Source organism: Garra rufa, chromosome 25 (assembly GCF_049309525.1).
Source record: "Garra rufa chromosome 25, GarRuf1.0, whole genome shotgun sequence".
Lineage (NCBI taxonomy): Eukaryota > Metazoa > Chordata > Actinopteri > Cypriniformes > Cyprinidae > Garra > Garra rufa.
Window position 1 is genome coordinate 15934252 of NC_133385.1, and position 19498 is coordinate 15953749.

At 40.3% G+C, this 19498-nt stretch overlaps 1 protein-coding gene across 1 annotated transcript in view; it reads left to right on the forward strand.

Moving 5' to 3' along the window:
* The window catches only part of LOC141301358 (sphingomyelin phosphodiesterase 3-like), a 60165-nt gene extending 40667 nt beyond the window's left edge, over positions 1–19498 (forward strand). The window contains exons 3-5 of the mRNA XM_073831600.1: positions 10550–10685; positions 10804–10987; positions 19330–19498. Coding sequence (XP_073687701.1) covers positions 10550–10685; positions 10804–10987; positions 19330–19498 — 489 coding nt within the window. The remainder of the gene's footprint in view (positions 1–10549; positions 10686–10803; positions 10988–19329) is intronic.

Below are 19498 nucleotides of genomic sequence, written 5' to 3' on the forward strand. Positions count from 1 at the left end.
ACCAGCGGAGTCTCTGGACGACGCTCTTGTGAAGCGGGCTCTGGACGACGCTCTTGAGGAGCGGGCTCTGGAGAACTGGACGACCCCAGCGGAGATTCAGGAGGACTGGGCGTCTCCAGCGGAGACTCTGGAAGAGCAGGCTCTGAGCGAGCGGTCACTGGAGGGCGCTCTGGCGGCGCAGTCACTGGAGGGCTCTCAGACTGTGCGGTCGTGTTTTGGCTTGACTCAGGATATGAGGTCGCTGCTTTGGCAGGTGCTGACCGTAAGAGACCGACTGTTCGTGCTGACAGTAGTGGTGGGTCCTCTAGGCTGGACGTGAATCTTTGCCAAGCCGTGGTGAAATGTGGGTGTTGTGATTCTGGGCTAGTGGCCATCTTTTGAACAGGCTCGGGAGGGGCGGCCATCTTATGCTGTGGCTCTGAGCTGGAACTTACTGTGGGAAGATGGTTCTCTTCCACAATTCCCACAGTAAAAGGAGAGCCACACAACAAAAGAGCAAGATCTATATAATATTGCAGAGTCCAGCCAGGTTCACACATTGGCATGAGGGAAGCCAATGGCTCTAAGAGTCCTCCCCGAAAGAAAATCATCAGGCACTGCTCCTCCATAGTCGACTGATTAGCTAATTCGATGAAGTCCATAGCATACTCCTCAATAGTCCGCTCATCCTGCTTGAGACGCATGATCTGTACAGTGGTGTTCGTGCTGGAACCAGATGACACCATACTCGCTGCTGGATCCTTGTAGTGGCGAAGTCTTCTGTCACAGAGAGAGTCAGAGACGTGCGGATCCATTTGCAGCGTTTATTTAGAATCGTCAACAGGCCAGAATAATCACCAGAAAACAGGAACAACGTAGGTAATCCGGGAAACAGTTCAATAGACAGGCAATGGTCGCAATGGCAGGAAGCAGGAATCGTCAACGGGGTACACAGTCCAGAGTCATACACAGATAATCCAACACAGAAAGAAACGCTCAGAATTACGACCATAGGGAAACAATAAGACTTCGCAAGGTGGCTGTGTGTGTGAGTGGCTTAAATGCATGTGGGTAAATGATAAACAGGTGTATGCAGCAATCAGTTCAGTGGGAAACGAGGAGCAGCTGTGTGCAGTGATTGGTGCAGTGGCTTATGGGGATTGAAGTCCAGAATGTGTGTGCAAGAGTTCATGATGAGATAGACCAGATACGTGACACCTGTGTTGTTACCTGAATGATTCAGAGCTGTTTTATTTTTTTGTTTTTTTGTCCTGAACACTTAAACTGCCCGCTGTTCTTCAGAAAAATCCTTCAGGTTCCACAAATTCTTTGGTTATTCAATATTTTTGTGTATTTGAACCCTTTCCAACAGTGACTCTATGATTTAAAAGCCATCTTTTCACACAGATGATAATTGAGGGACTCATATTCAACTGTTACAGAAGGTTCAAACACTCACAGATGCTCTAGAAGGAAAAACGATGCATTGAGAGACAGGGGTGAAAACTCTTGAACAGAATGAGGATGTGTAAATTTTTCTTACTTGCCTAAATATATATATATATATATATATATATATATATATATATATATATATATATATATATATATACACATATATACAGCAGATACTTTCCCAGAAGACAACATAATTTAAATTTAACATGATCTTCAAAGATCGGGGAAATTGAACTTATATTGTCTTCTGGGAAACATGTAAGTATCCTATGTAGCTTTTGGAGGGCAGTACTAAATAAATTAAAAAAAAATATATTAAGGCAAAATAAGAAAAATTTACACATCTTCATTTGGTTCAAAAGTTTTCACCCCCGGCTTAATGCATTGTGTTTCCTTCTGGAGCATCAGTGAGTGTTTGAACCTTCTGTACTAGTTGCACATGAGTCCCTCAGTTGTCCTCAGTGTGAAAAGAGGGATTTTAAAAATCATACAGTCATTGTTGGAAAGGGTTCAAATACACAAAAATGCTGAAAAACCAAAGAATTTGTGGGACATGAAGGATTTTTGTGAAGAACAGCAAGCGGTTTAACAGAGCTACTGTATATGAATCATTCAGGTAACAACACAGTATTAAGAATTAAGCATATGTAAACTTTTAAACAGGGTAATTTTTTTTATTAACTATTACTTACTTTTGTAAACATCTTTTATGTGAAATATCTTATTCAATATTCTTATTTTGTATGATCCCTCTTATTTTGTTAAAATAATTAACATTTTGCAGATTCTACAAGGTGTATGTGTGTTGACCTCAACTGTGCATTTAGGTTTTACTAAAAATACCACTTTTAAGGCCTGTTCACACAAAGATTATAGCATCCACACTAACTGACAAAAGCATCATGTTTATTATGAGTGTTCGCTGCAGTTTTTGTTCCTTGTGTGTTGCAATTAATAAAAAGTTTGTAGTTATGGTCCTTAGTAAATATTCCTGTATACCACCTAATGCCTGTTTACAGGACAATTTGAATTCACAGTGATCTCACCATGAGATACTCATGATGTGAGGTCAAAGTGAGTTGAACATGTAACGTCACTGTGTGCTCAAACTATGATCACAATATGAGGTCACAGTGCACTAATGCTGTGAGCTCACCATGTGAGAACACTTATATCACGTGTTGAACTCTCATTTTGTTACCTCAGTGTTACTGTTATCCAAAATGTCTTTAGTAATAGTCAATTTTATCACAAATTAAATCATTTAGATGATTATATCATTTCGAAGTTCATCATCAACAAATGATTTCAGAAATTTGGTTTCCTTGCTTATTCTTCTGTATTCCCTCTAGCCTGGTGTTGAAATTTGACACAAATATTTGTATTTGACATATGCATTTAGATTCTGGTGTTGTTTTTGGTGACTGCTTTTTGCTTCTTAAAGGGATAGTTCACACAAAAATGAAAAAATGATTTACTTACCCTCAAGCCATCCTAGGTGTAAATGACTTCCTTCTTTCAGACATATGCAATCAGAGTTACATTAAAAAAAGTCCAGGCACTTCCAAGCTTTATAATGGCTGTGAAGGATGGTCAAGATTTTGAAGCAAAATAAAGTGCTTCCATCCATCATAAAAAGTACTCCACACAGATTCAGGGGGATAATAAAGGCTTTTTGAAGTGAATAAATGCGTTTGTGTAAGAAAAATACCCATAGCTTATGCTAACTGCCATATGCATGTTCATAAGAGAGTGGCGTTCCAGCAGATGACATAGACGAACACAGTAACAAATGCGCAGGGGTTAAATTTACTTAGATTTTACTTAAAACTTTCCTCATACATTTTTCAACATTAGGCTACCAGCCCTAAACACTTTACTCATTCTTACTAATTCAAGCAATGGTGATTTGATTTTTTGATTTTAAACAAATGTAGATTTGACCACTGCCTGCATCTACACCGCGTTCCAAATTATTATGCAAATTGTATGTAAGTGTCATAAACACACAGTTTTTTGTTTTTCAATTAAACTCATGGATGGTATTGTGTCTCATGGCTCTTTGGATCACTGAAATGAATCTCAGACACCTGTGATAAATAGTTTGCCAAATGAGCCCAATTAAAGGAAAAGTACTTAAGGATGTTCCACATTATTAAGCAGGCCACAGGTTTCAAGCAATTATGGGAAAGAAAAAGGTCTCTCTGCTGCCGAAAAGCGTCAAATAGTGCAATGCTTTGGACAAGGTATGAAAACATTAGATATTTCACGAAAACGTAAGCGTGATCATTGTACTGTGAAGAGATTTGAGGCTGATTCAGAGCACAGACAGGTTCGTGCAGGTAAAGGCAGAATGAGGAAGGTTTCTGCCAGACAAATTCATCAGATTAAGAGAGCAGCTACTAAAATGCCATTACAAAGTAGCAAACAGGTTTTTGAAGCTGCTGGTGCCTCTTGAGTCCCGCGAACATCAAGGTGTAGGATCCTCCAGAGGCTTTCAGTTGTGCATAAACCTACTATTTGGCCACTCCTAACTAATGCTCACAAGCAGAAACGGTTGCAGTGGGCCCAGACATACATGAAGACTCATTTTCAAACAGTCTTGTTTACTGATGAGTGTTGTGCATCTTTGGATGGTCCAGATAGATGGAGTAGTGGATGGAACATGTCCCAACAAGGCTGCAACCACAACAAGGAGGTGGCGTTTTTGGCCAGAATCATAGGGAGAGAGCTGGTTGGCCCGTTTAGGATCCCTAAAGGTATTAAAATGACCTCGGCAAAGTATGTCGAGTTTTTGACTTGCCACTTTCTTTCATGGTACAAAAAGAAGAACTGTGCCTTCCGTAGCAAAATCATCTTCATGCATGACAATGCACCATCTCATGCTGCAAATAATACCTCTGTGTCATTGGCTGCTATCTGCATAAAAGATGAGAAACTCATGGTGTGGTCACCATCCTCCCCTGACCTCAACCAGATTGAGAACATTTGGAGCATCCTCAAGCAAAAGATCTATGAGGGTGGGAGGCAGTTCACATCAAAACAGCAGCTCTGGGAGGCTATTCTGGCATCCTGCAAACAAATTCAATCAGAAACTCTCCAAAAACTCACAAATTCAATGGATGCAAGAATTGTGATAGCGATATCAAAGAAGGGGTCCTATGGTAAGATGTAACTTGCCCAGTTAGGATGTTTTTGATTGAAATAGATTTAGATTTCAGTAAATATGACCACCTAATGCTGCAAATTCAGCAAATGCCCATTTTCAGTTCTTTACAACCTATACAATGTTTTAACTCTGTTGTGCATAATAATGTGGAACAGTGCATTTTCAGTTTTTTATTTTTGAAATAAATACTGTTATCATTAGGAGGTTTGTTCAATAAAATTCGAATTATACCCTAATGGTTGATGACTTAAAAATTATACTGACTGTCATTTGCATTGACTAATTATGAAAACCAGGGAAAGATATCATTTGCATAATAATTTGGAACGTGGTGTAGAATGATTTTGATCAGCATTTTAGTGTTCATAATAGAGGGCTCTTTCAACCTTTACACTGTATTTTTTACATTCTATTTTTATATTTTACAGTTTGTCAATTAATATATGATTTTGTAGGCTTTGCATACACATATGAATCCATCAGAAGCCTGAAACCACAGAGCCCCTCCACATAACAAATCCTAATTTAACCCCTGCGAATACGAAAGTGATGAGCGCAGAGTAAAGCGCAAAAACAAAACAGCGGTCTCAAATTAGATGAACGCATCTATTCACTTCTGAAGGCCTTTATTAACCCACCGGAGCTGTGTGGAGCAATTGTTATGATGGATGGATGCACATTATTGCACTTCAAAATCTCAACACCCATTCACTGCCATTATAAAGCTTGGAAGAGCCTGGACTTTTTTAAATGTAACTCTGACTGTATACGTCTGAAAGAAGAAAGTTGTATACAGGATGGCTTGAGGGTGAGTGAATCATAGGGGTAATTTTCATTTTGGGGGAAGTCCAGAACACAGCTGTACAGCACAAACTAGAGTCCAGTCAGTGTTGAGAAACTGGAAGTAGAATGACCCCCCTGTGACCGATATTTGAACTGCCTCCTCTCAACCTGCTCATCATTTTGAATTCACAATGAGCCTATTACTCACACAGTATGATAATAGTGTAGTGTAACGGTGATCATCGCATGATCTTACTTGTTATCCAGGTTGACAATAGACTAATTAAAATGATAACTATAAATACCGTACAAATTATTTGAGAATGATGAACAATAAAAAAAATTGGCAGCCAATCAGAATCCACCCAACAGCAGTCAACATAACTGCATCAAACATTCATAAGCTATCTTGTGTTGGTGTGGACGCTAATATAGTTGTTGTCCTTGATGTAAACGGACCTTACACAGGCAATGTGTCTACTCATGCCTTGTGCTATGCAGTATAACAGTGTTCACTTCCTTTATTATAATTCCAACTTCTGTTCCGGTCTCCACGGGAACCCATTCAAACAGCATCTTTGTATCATCTACACACTCAACTACAACTAAACTTTGAGGAGTGAGGCACTGACAAATGACGGCCATTGCGACATTGCAAAGCATCCTTCCGATTAAGAGTCAGGCGTGACTTCCATGTTCAGGAAAAATGTCTATAGAGAAATAAGAATAACAACGTGCAGTAAACAAAACTGATATGTGTGTTTATAATTGAGATAAAACATTAAAATAATATGGTAAGAAACACCAACTTGTAATATGGAGCAACAAAAAAAGCTGTTTTGTACAGCTAATAATAGATGAGACCGGAAGGCAGACCCATAATATTTACAAATTCCTGCTAATGTTGAACGGTCTCCTCATATGGCAATTGCCGTTTGAGTTTGGTGATTCCTCCGTTTATGTGGCATGTGTTTATTTCATGATTGCTTTCTCATTCGTGACTGAGGCTGTCCTATTGAGTGTTTTCACGGCATGTCATCAATCGGCCATATTGGCGGCAATGAATGTTGGGCTGTACTCCTTGGTCGGATTGGGAAATACAATTGGAGTACTATACTCTGCTGAAAAAAACAGCATATGCTGGTTAGGTATGTTTTGGTGCTGGGATACTGGTTTTAGCTGGTTTATGCTGGTCCTTTGCTGGTTTATGCTGGCCGTTGACCAGCAACATGACCAGCATAAACTAGCAAAGGACCAGCATTAACCAAGAAAGGACCAGCATAAACCAGCTAAAACCAGCATCCCAGCATAAAAACATACCTAACCAGCATATGCTGTTTTTTTCAGCAGGGTAGACTGCCAAAAATTATAACAAATTAAGGTGAAGAGTGCAAAAGACGCCTGTTTGTGGCTGGCCAAACTGAACTAGGATTTCCAGGGCAAGAATCTTGACAACATACATGTTACTTCTTATCATTTCCAGTCAGGTAGGTGAAATATTAGGATAATATCTTAATTAGTAATGCTCTTGCGTATCTTTACCGCCTATTAACTTGTCAAAATATTGCACCCTTTCCTGCCTACTAAGTCTTTCTTTATATGATTTAGCAGCTTCCATACGTTTTTTCCATGGTTTAGACAGCATAAATTAGCAGAACAATGTATTCAGTAGCGTTAGTACATTAACTGTGCAATCCATGCTGTAACGAAAAAAAGCCATACTATTGTTTGATGGTGTGTAAATTATGGCAGAATTTTAATTTAAAAAGAAACCACAGAAACATACCTTCATACGGTTCTTATCGCATGTTCATTATCAAGGACTCCAAATCCCAGGAGACACTGCGATCGATTTCCAGCTCCACCGTTGCCATAGATACACTCTCTATCCAAGCAGCACAACGAAGCCAAGTTTGCGAAGGTGGCCAAACTGTCAACGTTTCTGTAGCAGGCATTAGAGGTATTTAGTTTATTATTATGTTTACAGATATATATATATATTTGATAATAGATACTTAACACAGTTATGTTTTAAACGGAAGAATAAAAGAAATGCACGGGAGACCGGGTTAGTTGTCACACTCCATACAGGTTTATTGGAACAACGGTTCTTTTAATTTTGAACATCAACTACTGTGCAAAACTCAAACTCTGACTAAAAGCAGTTTGTTATTATGCATGAGAAAATGCAATTTACTTAACACACGTTTGTGACAGTAATCTTTCACAAAATAACTGCATTAAAATGTTTTATAAGCCCTTTAACGTTGTTCAAGAGCAAAAGTAAATTATGAACAAAACAATTTTTGGAAAAGCACAAATGGAAAAAGGAACATATTAACATTTTAAACATTTTTTGTTTGAACAAATGTACTGTTATGTTTGTAAAATCTACAAAATTGCTGTACAAACGACTTGCTTTTATGAAAATACTGCCCTGAGAATATATTTGTGACAACAAGCCCCATCAGTCTCCTCTATGAATAGCAGGGCCAAGTGTCATACTATTTCATTTAATGAATGTTCATAAAGGTGTGTCCTGTCTTTTTAGCTGGTCCGTGGTGAGCAATGGAGGGATGCATGGTCCGTCTCCATAGTGTGCACTTCAGGGGTGGTTTGAGTGCTCAGCCCATCATAGTCAACTTCCGCCAACTCTTCAAAACCAGAGATGCTCCTGCAATTCTGCCTATGGTTGACATACCTTTCTTTCTTATTTTAGATTCATTATTCTTACCAGATAACTAATATATGTCCTGTGATATAACTGGTTGGGTAGTTAAAAACCCAAGTGTAGTTGATTAATCTTCTGGAGCCTGTGGGCTGAGATGAGAAGTATTGTTCTAAGGATTACAAGCATCCCACCAGACAATGCAAATATCACAAGGCATTAGGTGTTTTCTATTATGTTGGCGGGGTCTTGAGTGCTATTTTGGATTTGGAAAGGCCAGATATATCTCTGTGCAGGTTTGGATCATATTCAAAAAACATTGAAAAGATACCACATTTTCATTGCAAAATATACACCAGCAGATTTTCTTTATGAAGCCTAAATCTTTTTTCTGAAGCCTAGTAGCGTATATAGAATATACAATTGAGGTCAAAAGTTTACCTGCACCTTGCAGAATCTTCAGATGGTTAATTATTTTACCAAAATAAGAGTGATCATACAAAATGCATGTTTTTTTTTATTTAGTACCGATCTGAATAAGATATTTCACATAAAAGACGTTTACATATAGTCCACACGAGAAATGAATAGTTGAATACACTTGGTTCTTAATACTGTGTTGTTTCCTGAATGATCAACAGCTGTGTTTTTTGTTTAGTGATAGTTGCTGAGTTTCTTGTTTGTCCTGAAAAGTTAAACTGCCTGCTGTTCTTCCGAAAAATCCTTCAGATTCCACAAATTCTTTGGTTTTCAGCATTTTTGTGTATTTGACCCCTTTCCATCAATGATTGTATGATTTTGAGATCCATCTATTCACACTGAGGACAACTGAGGGACTCATATGCAACTATTACAGAAGGTTCAAATGCTCACTGATGCTACAGAAGGAAAAATTGCGCATTAAGAGTCATTATTGGTAATGGTGAGAATTTAAAGATCAGGGTAAATTTTACTTATTTTGTCTTCTGGGAAAAATGTAAATATAATATTTTGTAGCTTCCGAAAGGCTGTACTAAATGAAAAAAATATGATATTTAGGCAAAATAAGAAAAATGTACACATCACATTTTGTTCAAAAGTTTTCACCCCCCAGCTCTTAGTGCATTATTTTCCTTCTGAAGCATCAGTGAGCATTTGAACCTTCTGTAATAGTTGCATATGAGACCCTCAGTTGTCCACAGTGTGAAAAAATGGATCTCAAAATCATACAGTCATTGTTGGAAAGGGTTCAAATACACAAAAATGCTAAAAATCCAGAGAATTTGTGGAATCTGAAGGATCTTTCTGAAGAACAGTGGGCAGTTTAACTGTTCTGGATGAACAAGGGACTCATAAACAACTATCACTAAACAAAAAAAAAACTTAGCTGTGGATCTAATACACAGTATTAAGAATCAAGTGTATGTAAACTTTTGAACCAGGTAATTTTTATAAAGTGATGTATGTAAACATATTTTATGCAAAATATTGTATTCAGGTCAGTACTAAATAAAAAATAACATGCATTTTGTATGATTCCTCTTATTATGGTAAAATGCAGATTCTGCAAGGTGTATGTAAACTTTTGACCTCAACTGTATTATATAAAGCCTATAGAATGCCTATATATGCAGCTCAGCTGCCTTCTAAAGGACTGTTAATTGTCAGTTTTCAGTTAATGAAATAAAATTTTAAAATATAATATTTAAAAAAAAATAATGAAATGCAATTTTATTAATATGTATTTTCATTAGAATGGTTAGAGATAATCACTCATAATCTGTCATTGGATTTATTTTTCACAAAAATTGTTGCACTACATTCTGGGACTGCCATCTCCTCCAAGGATATACACAATAGAATCAGGCCCAAAAAGGTATCATAGTAGGCAACATAATTAAGTTGTGTACCTTTTGGAAAAGTCTTTGCGTCAGAATTGTGCCTTAAAATGCTTCCTCTGTAGGCAGCCGACTTTTTGAATAGTATAAATATGCCAAATTGCTTCATGCACGCCTATACACTTACACCCACCCACACGCTAATTCATTTCAATCCCACTTAGCCTCTTTTATTATCTTGCTTGCTTTCCCTCCATTGATGTTTATTGATTATTGAGTGCTGTATTCCACTTCCTTTCTGCATATTAACTCTCTCCTTGTTTTTGAAATACTATCCAAGCTTTTATTGCTCTTACTCCAGAAAATATGAAATTATAGAGCCAGCACGATCGGGAATATAGGTCACGTTTCAGCCTCCCATCGTGTTGTCCAGGAACTCCCTGTCTTAATTGAATGGATTTTTTTCCCAGCTAGAGCTTTGCAAACATTGCTGTGGGGGAGTGGGCGTCACGATGCAGACAGTCATCCTCCTGCACTGGTTTGCACCAGATCTATGAGTGTTCTTGAGTGTCCGCTGTTTTTTTTCTGCATAACCTGAGGCAGATGTTCAGATTTTTTGTGCTTTGATGATATGTGTAAGCATGTATAAATATGTAGATTGTCTTGATCTTTCAGATAAAGAATGAGGATGTTCTGCGGTCTGTGGTGGCTCTGTTGGACACATCTTTGCCTGATATTGGCCCCAAAGATATGCACGAAACAGTGCACTACCCTGGAATAAATACTCTTATTTTGTCACGAGACCATGCAGGTATGTAATGTAATTCACCTTGGTTGGGCAATAGAGCATAAATTATGCTTCTGATACATGATTCCATATATAGAATGAGTATTGGCCTAAGGCTATTTATGCTGATTTCTCTTTGCAGATGTTTTAGAGGACTATAGAGGGAGAGCATCCCAAAAGGGGACAAGTTTGAGACCAGTATTCTGTGAAACAACAGTCAAAGCTGACTGCACACACAAGCACATGCTGGCTGAGCTATACAGCGACTCTGAAGAAAGTCCAGAGGAATCCTCAGAGGAGATAACAGCAGAGGAGACAAGTAGCAGGTAAGTTTTTTTTTTTTTTTCAAAAGTTATTCTAATAGTGTGGTCATATCTGCCATTTTTCTATACATTTTTGAGCGCAAAATCCAGTCATTTGGAAATTCACATAAGGGTGAAAGATTTTCCCATGCAGATTTTGCAACAGGTTTAAGCTGGTCACATGGAAAATTACTTTGTTTTTAAAAGGGGTGGGCGATATACTGGTGGACATGATTAAATAGTAAAAATGGTAAAAAATCGTTTCTATCACAGTTATATGCTCACGTGACATTGCTGTGCTACTTGATCATGAAAATCGTCTCAGGTTACGTAGGTAACCCTAGTTCCCTGAAGACAGGGAACGAGACGCTGCGTCCTGGTTCAGGACACTACGGGAACTGCCTTCAGCATGACCGGTTCTGAAACAAGCTATAGAACAACGACAGTGAACTTGACACTGTCCGGCGCCAGCCTATGACATCATCAACATGCGCCTGCTAGTATAAAAGCAGGTGCCTGAGAGCACAACACCATCTTTTTGTCTGACGGAGGTCTGTGCAGGGCCCGAGGCATGGCCCTGAGACGCAGCGTCTCGTTCCCTGTCCTCAGGGAACTAGAGTTACCTACGTAACCTGAGACGTTCCCTTCCGGAGGGAACTCTACGTTGCGTCCTGGTTCAGGACACTATGGGAACGCTTATACCAACCCCGCCATGCCGAGGGATAAGTGATCAAACTGACTGAATGAGGAGTCAAGAAGGAAAATCACCCCTGCTTCAGCGAGAGTCGCTGGGGCCCAGTGACCTGCCACGGCTAGCTCGGCTACCTGTGCACGCAACTCTCAAGCGTGGAGGCCTAGAGGAAGCCTACTACACTTAGCTCTCTAAGTGAAGGAGCTCATAAACGCCCTGACCATAAGGGGCGGAGTTTAGGGAATGGAGGTCTCAGCAGAGCGAATGTCTGCTCTAGGGACCTGACAACATTCAGTGCTAACAGGTATAGGTGGCTATACTCGACACTGGGGGTATTCAGTGAGGCTGAATAGCCTGTGCAACCAGCACTACCCGAGTGGAGCTTCTGCTCAGAGGGAATCTACAGAGTGGAGGTCTCATGACCTAACTACACTTGACACTGACGATGGTCTGTGAGGCTGAATAGCCTGTGCAACAGGCCTGTCTAAGTGGAGATTTTCTGAGGAGTGGAGGCTTCGCCGAAAGGAAGCCTGGCCACACTCTGTGCCTTCCAGAGTGCAACTCTAAGAATGGGGGTGCCGTGGCACCTCTACACTCAAAACCTGGGGGTAGTCAGTGAGGCTGAGTAACCTGTGCAGCAGAACTACCTACAGGGAGTTCAGAGGAGTGACTGCTTCAAAGGAAGCCAGAAAAGCACTCTGTGTCTTGCAAAGGAAAACTCTAAAAGTGGGGGTCTCGTGACCCACTTCACTTCAACACTGAGGGTAGTCAGCGAGACTGAATAGCCTGTGCAGCAGAACTACCTGAGTGGAGTTTCTGCAAAGTGGCGGCTTTGGTAAGAAAGAAGCCTGGTACCACTCTGCACCCAGCAGAGGACGACTCTAAGGATGGAGGTCTGTGACCTATCTAAACCCAATACTAGAGGTGGTCCGCGAGGCTGAATAGCCTGTGCAGTCGGACTGCCTATTTCTAGTGAATCTCTGGAGGCAACGAAGGACTCTGAGTGAGTCTGGAGAGTGGAGGCTTCTGAGAAGAAGCCTGACAACATCTCATGAAGGGAGACTCTAATAGCTGATGGTAATCAGCAGCAGAAAGACTCTAAGAGTGGAGGTCCCATGACCTACTGCACTTCAACACTGCAGGTGTTCATCGAAGCTGAACAGCCTAAGCGACAGTACTACCTGAGTGGAGTCTGGAGAGTGGAGGCCTTTAAGGAGGGAGCCTAACACACCTCCGTGCTTAGCAGAGAAGAACTCTGAGAGTGGAGGTCTCATGACCTTACTACACTCTAATCCTGAAGGTCATCCGCGAGGCTGACTAGCCTGTGCGACAGAATTACCTTCGTTTTTGGAGCTCTTCTGGAGAGTGGAGGCCTGAAGAGGCGCCGACACTCAATCCTGCTAGCAGTGCTATCTGGATTGGAGTTGGAAAACTAAAAGGTTTTTGAGAAAAACCAACTCAGAAGATGGACACGGAGGAATGCCCTGCGTGTTCCATACCGTATAGGATTTCAGAAAGGAACCTGCCTTTACGGGAGGAACCTTACCATAAGTATGGATTTTAGTGAAGTGCCTAAGTAGTGCACTTACCACTCACGTGGATTTTAGAGAGTGCTTAAAGACTTGCGTGAGCAAACACCACAAATGTGGTTTTGAATAGGTGCCCTGAGCATAGCGAGGATCACCAGATTTGCAGTCTCTAGGCGATAGCAGAGCCTGAAAGCGGAGCTTCTGGAGAGGGGAGGCTTCAGCAGAAAGACTCTCTAAGCGAGAGGAGGCCTACGACGCTCTCCCTAGGGAAACTCTTCAGAGTGGAGACCTCAGGTAAAACGCTCTAGGCGAGGGGAGGCCTGACTACACTCGACGCTCAAGAAAAAAGGCAGATACTCACAGTAGAGCCAATAATGAAAAATTCTCATTTATCATCTAGCTCTGTGTAGTGGAGGCTCCGAGACTACATCTCTAAGGAGAGAAGCCTACAACACTAGTTTTTGGTGAGTGGAAGACTGCACTCCCCCAAAAAATAGTCAGCGAGGCACTCATGGGCCTGCTAGCTGCTATAACTGTGAGAGTGAAGGTCTCAGTACTGTTGACTGTGACAGAGGGGAGACCTATTACACTGTGCTTATCAAAGGAGTTGGAAAACTTTAGAGGATTATCCTGTGGGTCCAACCCGTGAGGGATTTGAAGAAGGATCCTGCCTTTACGGGAGGAATCCTTACCATAAATATGGATTTTAGTAAAGTGCCTAGTAGTGCACTTACCACTCGCGTGGATTTCAGGCAATGCTCAAAACCGTTGTGTGAGCAGACACCACTAACGTGGTTTTGAGAAGGTGCTCTAAGCATTTCGCGAGAAAGACACCTGTATTATTCCCGGGCGATAGCAGAACCCGGAAGCGGAGCTTTCAGTGACGGAGGCTTCAATGGTTACAAGCTCTCTCGAACGTAACAAGCCTGACGACGCTCAACTGAGGAAGCTCTATCGAGTGGAGGCCTTGGAATACACGCCCTCTCATGGAAGGGAGGCCTAACTACACTCAACGCTTGTAGTGACAGGTCCACGAAAATGGTTCACAAGCTGCCTTAACCTTGTGTTTTTCGGCCTGCATTTCTGGGAAGTGGAGGCTTAACAGAAATCCCTCACATAGAGGGAGCCTAGCAACACTCGACCCAGTAAAAAAGCTCTCATGAATGGAGGTCTAAGAATGACCTGGCTACATTCAGCGCTAAGAAGTATTTATCTTTATATGTCTCTCATATAGAGGATTTCACAGAGAGGAGGCCTTCTAGGCCTGCTACACTCAGTTCTGGCAGATTGGGTTTTAGTCACAATACCAGAAAATAATTTAGCGAGGCCCAGAAAGGGGCCTATCAGCTAAATATATAAGATTTCTACTTCAAAGCGGGGCTTTTTTTTTTTTTTTTTTACATATTCTCGTATGTATATAGCCTGGGTGTCCCCATACTGCCTTGCGCAGCGGGATTTTATTCAAATGAAAGAGTTCAAGTAAGGTATGTTTCAATTTAATTTCATATTTAGAGCTTCTGTTAAGAACATTATTGCATGTTTTAATTTGAATATCGGATTGTAATGTAGTTAATCGTTAGCATAAGCGGCTAACGCTAATATGCTGGGCCTTAGAACGATTTTGAGCTATTATACTTTAGCTGTTGCGGCGCCGCAACTGTCACGTCCGGTGTAGACACGGTGTATAGTGTTCTAAGTTGTTTAGAACGCAAGTTTATTTTGAATAAAGAGCAACTTTTGGCATTCGCTCTACATACGTCATCCGGTATAATTGAAACGATTGGCTATGAGCTACGCACAGGCGCATTTGATAGACATTCGTATCGCCCATTATAAAACGGTTAGTTCCATTCCTCAATTCTGATTGGTCAGCAGCTGTGTCGTATTCATGATACGGCACTGCTATGACCGCTTCACTCAACGGTTTTGTGTATCATTGAACCCCCTTAGCAACCACCCTTAGCAACGTAAACAGTGTTGCAGCAGTTAGGGACTACTTTTTACAGCGGAAGGCAGTTAATGATTTTACTTTATGAAAATGTACAACTTAATATATATAAATTAATATATATTTTTGATTTTAATATTTTTATTGTGTGGTAACCGTTTTATAAAAGCAATAAGGTACTTGAGGCCGTGCTGTATCATGAATAAATCACGGCTGAAGGGCGTTGTTAGGCACGACGCGAAGCCTGGTTTTCCCCGGTGTTCAGGTGGGGGCGTGGACCGGCGAGGGATGCAAAGCCCCAGACCTCGGTCCGGATCTTTCAGTAGGTCAGCCTGGTACGTCTGCAACACTACCACCGTGTGCAGAGGAGCACCAGCCTGACCCACTGCCGCATATGCCCTGCCTTTCAACCGAGATGGCAGGGTCGGAGCCTTCAGGGTTGATGTCCCTCGCTCTGAGAGATCGTTCGCAAACGTCTGCTCAGTGAGAGGCGTCGACACATATCCGCGCCCATGCATTCCCTCGACATCAGCATGATTCACATGCTGATGCCTGTGAATGCGGGCTGAATATGGCCTGTCCCATTCCCTCTCGATCTCTTATGCAGATCAGGAAGGAATGGGAGGCTCACAGGAGTTGGCTTGTTATGGCCGGGAAGAAGCCGCTCGTCTAGTCTGCCTAGGGCAGCCTTTTCCCCGGCGGGCTTCCACAGAAGGGGTAGCCGCGCGGTCCATAACAGACATCAACTCTTCATATGCGGGGCAGGGAGGCTGCATGGGCTCAAAGAGCTCATCTTGTTCCATTTCAACCTCCTGCTCGCCCTGGCTTGAAGCCAAAAGAGCACTCGCTGCAGGACCGGAAGACGTGAGAGAAAGCACATCTTCCGCTAGCAGCGCGTTCTCGTCTCCGGCTGACGTGCGCGAGAGATTAAACCCTCTCTCAAGCTCGTCAGCCAGCTCCACCTGTGATCCCCGCGATCTCAGCCGCCGGGCAGCCTCAGCCGCCGCGGGACCCGAGCCGCATGGGGCGGATGGATGTCCCAATTCCCTCGAGAAAAGAGACAAACGAGAACAGAGTTTCTTCAAAGTGAAACTCTCACAATGAACGCGCTCCGCTCTTTCTAGAGCAGAGCGCGCATGCTCTTACACCTAAACACACCAAACAGAGGTCGTGTGCATCATCAAGTGTCAGATTTCTCTGACACGGATTCCGCACACTTCCTAAACAGTTTCTCTCTAGGCATCGCTGTACTCACTCGTTTAGAACAGAGGACTCTGAAGACAAAAAGATGGTGTTGTGCTCTCAGGCGCCTGTTGATGATGTCATAGGCTAGCGCCGGACAGTGTCAAGTTCACTGTCGTTGTTCTATAGCTTGTTTCAGAACCGGTCATGCTGAAGGCAGTTCCCATAGTGTCCTGAACCAGGACGCAGCGTAGAGTTGCCTCCGGAAGGGAAGTATCGTTTGCATATTTTTAAGCATTGCAGTTTAAAAACAAGTGATTTTAGGCAGTTAATATGAATAATATCAACACTGAAAGATTATTATTTCGCTATACGGTGTGTGCGCGCTGTCTGAGAGACTGTTTCTGAGAGCTGTCAGAAAGGCACGCACATGTGAAGATGGTGCTCATAGAGCGCGAGAGTTATTTTGCTGCTTTATTGCTAGCTCTTAAAGTGACAGCAGTCTGGTATTCCTGCTGTCTGTCATTCATGTTAATCTAACAACAAAAGAGAGAAAATCTCTCGCTGCTCTTGAGTAAGCACTTTGTCACTTTGAATAGAAGAAATATTTACACTACCAGTCGAAAGTTTTTGAACAGTAAGATTTGTAATGTTTTTTAAATCTTTACTTTTTTAATCATTACTGCAGTTTTCAGTTTCACATGATTCTTCAGAAATCATTGTAATATTTGGATTTGCTGTTCAAAAAATATTTATTATTATTATCAATATAGTTGAAAAAAGCTTGGAGTCAGTATTTCTTTAGGAAAGAAATTATAGAAATGAATACTTTTATTTAGTAAGGATGCTTTAAATTGATCAAAAGAGATACTAAAGACGTTTATAATGTTACAAAAGATTTCTATTTCAGATAAATGCTGATCTTTCTATTCATCAAAGAATCCTGCTCAGCTGTTTTCAACATGATTAAAATAATAAATGTTTTTTGAGCAGCAAATCAGAATATTAGAATGATTTCTGAAGGATCATGTTACTGGAGTGATGATGCTAAAAATTCAGCTTTGAAATCACAGGAATAATGACATTTTAAAATATATTCAAATAGAAAACAGTTATTTTAAATAAACAGACATTTCAAAATGGAACTGTTTTCGCTGCACTATGGATCAAATAACTGCAGGCTTGGTGAACAGATGAGATTTCTTTAAAAGCATAAAAAATCTTACTGTTCAAAAACTTTTGACTGGTAGTGTATTTAATTTACACAGTGTACAATACATTTCATAATTTGTATGTATGTGGCATTTCTTAATCATTTGATCTACTGTATTGTTTGTATTTAGTTTCTTTTTTCTTTTCTTATTTATTTCGGTGAGCTTGAGTTTTTTTTTTTTTAGGTTAGTATACGTTTTTGTTATATTGATGCCTGATGACATAAATTATGAAATTTCAATGGTATCAAATTAATTGATATAAAGATCTTAATTAAAGCAAAAACAACTATATTGTGGTATTTTTCATTACAGTGAAATTAAATACCAAAAAATATCATATTGTGATGTAAGATTTTGATTATATATTGCCCACCCCTCATTTGTAAGTTTTGTTTTTGTGAGTAGTGCTTCATAATTCACTACACTGTTGACAATAGACAATTAGCTTTTTATGCCATCAACATTTTGCTAATGTGACTTCACCTTAACATTAAACTTAAAATGAATAGTTAATCAACAATTAAAACTTTGTCAGCATTTACTCAACATCATAACACCCCAAACCCTTTTTGTTCTTCTGTGACAAACACAAGGCACGATGTCTGAGCTGCTCTTTTCCATACATTCTTTAAAAAAAAAAAAAAAAGGTTCCAAAAATGGGTTTTAGCAGCGAAGCTATAGAAGAACCATTCTGGATTCCCCAAAGAACCTTCCAGTGAACAGTTTTTAAAAGAACCATTTTTTTTGGTGTGAAGAGAATCTGAAGAATCAAAAAAAATCTTTTTCCCATGCCCTTACTATCTTTCTGGGCCTTGAACGTGTCAGTTGCGTTGCTGTCTATGCAGGGTCAGAAAGGCTCTTGAATTTCATCAAAATATTTTAATATGTGTTCCAAAGATGAACAAAGAGTTTACAGGTTTGGAATGACTTGAGGGAGAGTAATTAATGACAGAATTTTTCATTTTTGGGTGCACTATACCTTTAAGAGTGTACAACTAAAACAACAAAAACCTGAAAAAACACTATAAAATATCATAATAATGACTATGTTCAAAGTCTTCTGAAGTCATATGATACCTTTGTGTAAGAAACTAACAGAAAATTAAGTCATTAATTGAGTCATGATTGAGAATTAATGAGAGTGAATATGACATGACTCGGCACAAAATCGTTTGTTGATTCTGTTAAAGATAATGGGATTACAAGGGCTTTTTCCCAGATCCTCTCCAGCTAACAATTTGCCAGTTGCTTCTTTATCTGCTTTATCTCTCTTCCTATATGCAGAGATCTGGAAAGAAGTGAATTTTTATATATTTATTCATTACATTTTGGAAGGACATATAACAGAGATCGTCATGACCTTATTATAGTCAATTACAATGACAAATGTCATTGTGCATGTGTGTTTCTATGCCAACACAACTGTGTTATACAGGTTTAGTGACAATTGTATCATATTATGGTCACGTACTGGAATGATGTTAGTGCATTATGTGACAGAATAGTGATGCAAATTATTAAAATTAGGTTTTGTACCCAGATTCACAAACAGAATACAATTTTTATTTGGATTAGACTAAATGTATAGACATATGAAAATCCAAATAAATATTTTAACTTTTTGAATGGATAAATGTCATCATTTTTTGATGCTTTGATGCTCATATTGGGAAATGGAGCTTCAGACTTGTCCTAATCCCATTTCCTCTCTCTTCTTATATTTTCAATTGAGGTCTTGTAGTTGCTGTTCATTTTTTTTCTTAAATCAAGCAAGAAACAAGCCTGTTCTGTGTTCTCCATAGTTGGTCTTGGGAGCGATTCTGTGAAGGCCTGCAGGAATTTGTGGACGGAGCGAAGGATAGGAAAGAAAGAAGAGCAGTACAACGAGGAAATGGAAAGATCCCGCCTTCCGCCGTAGGAGTTGAATCTCTGATCGTGGCTGCAGCTTGCTACGAACTCAAGATACTGTAA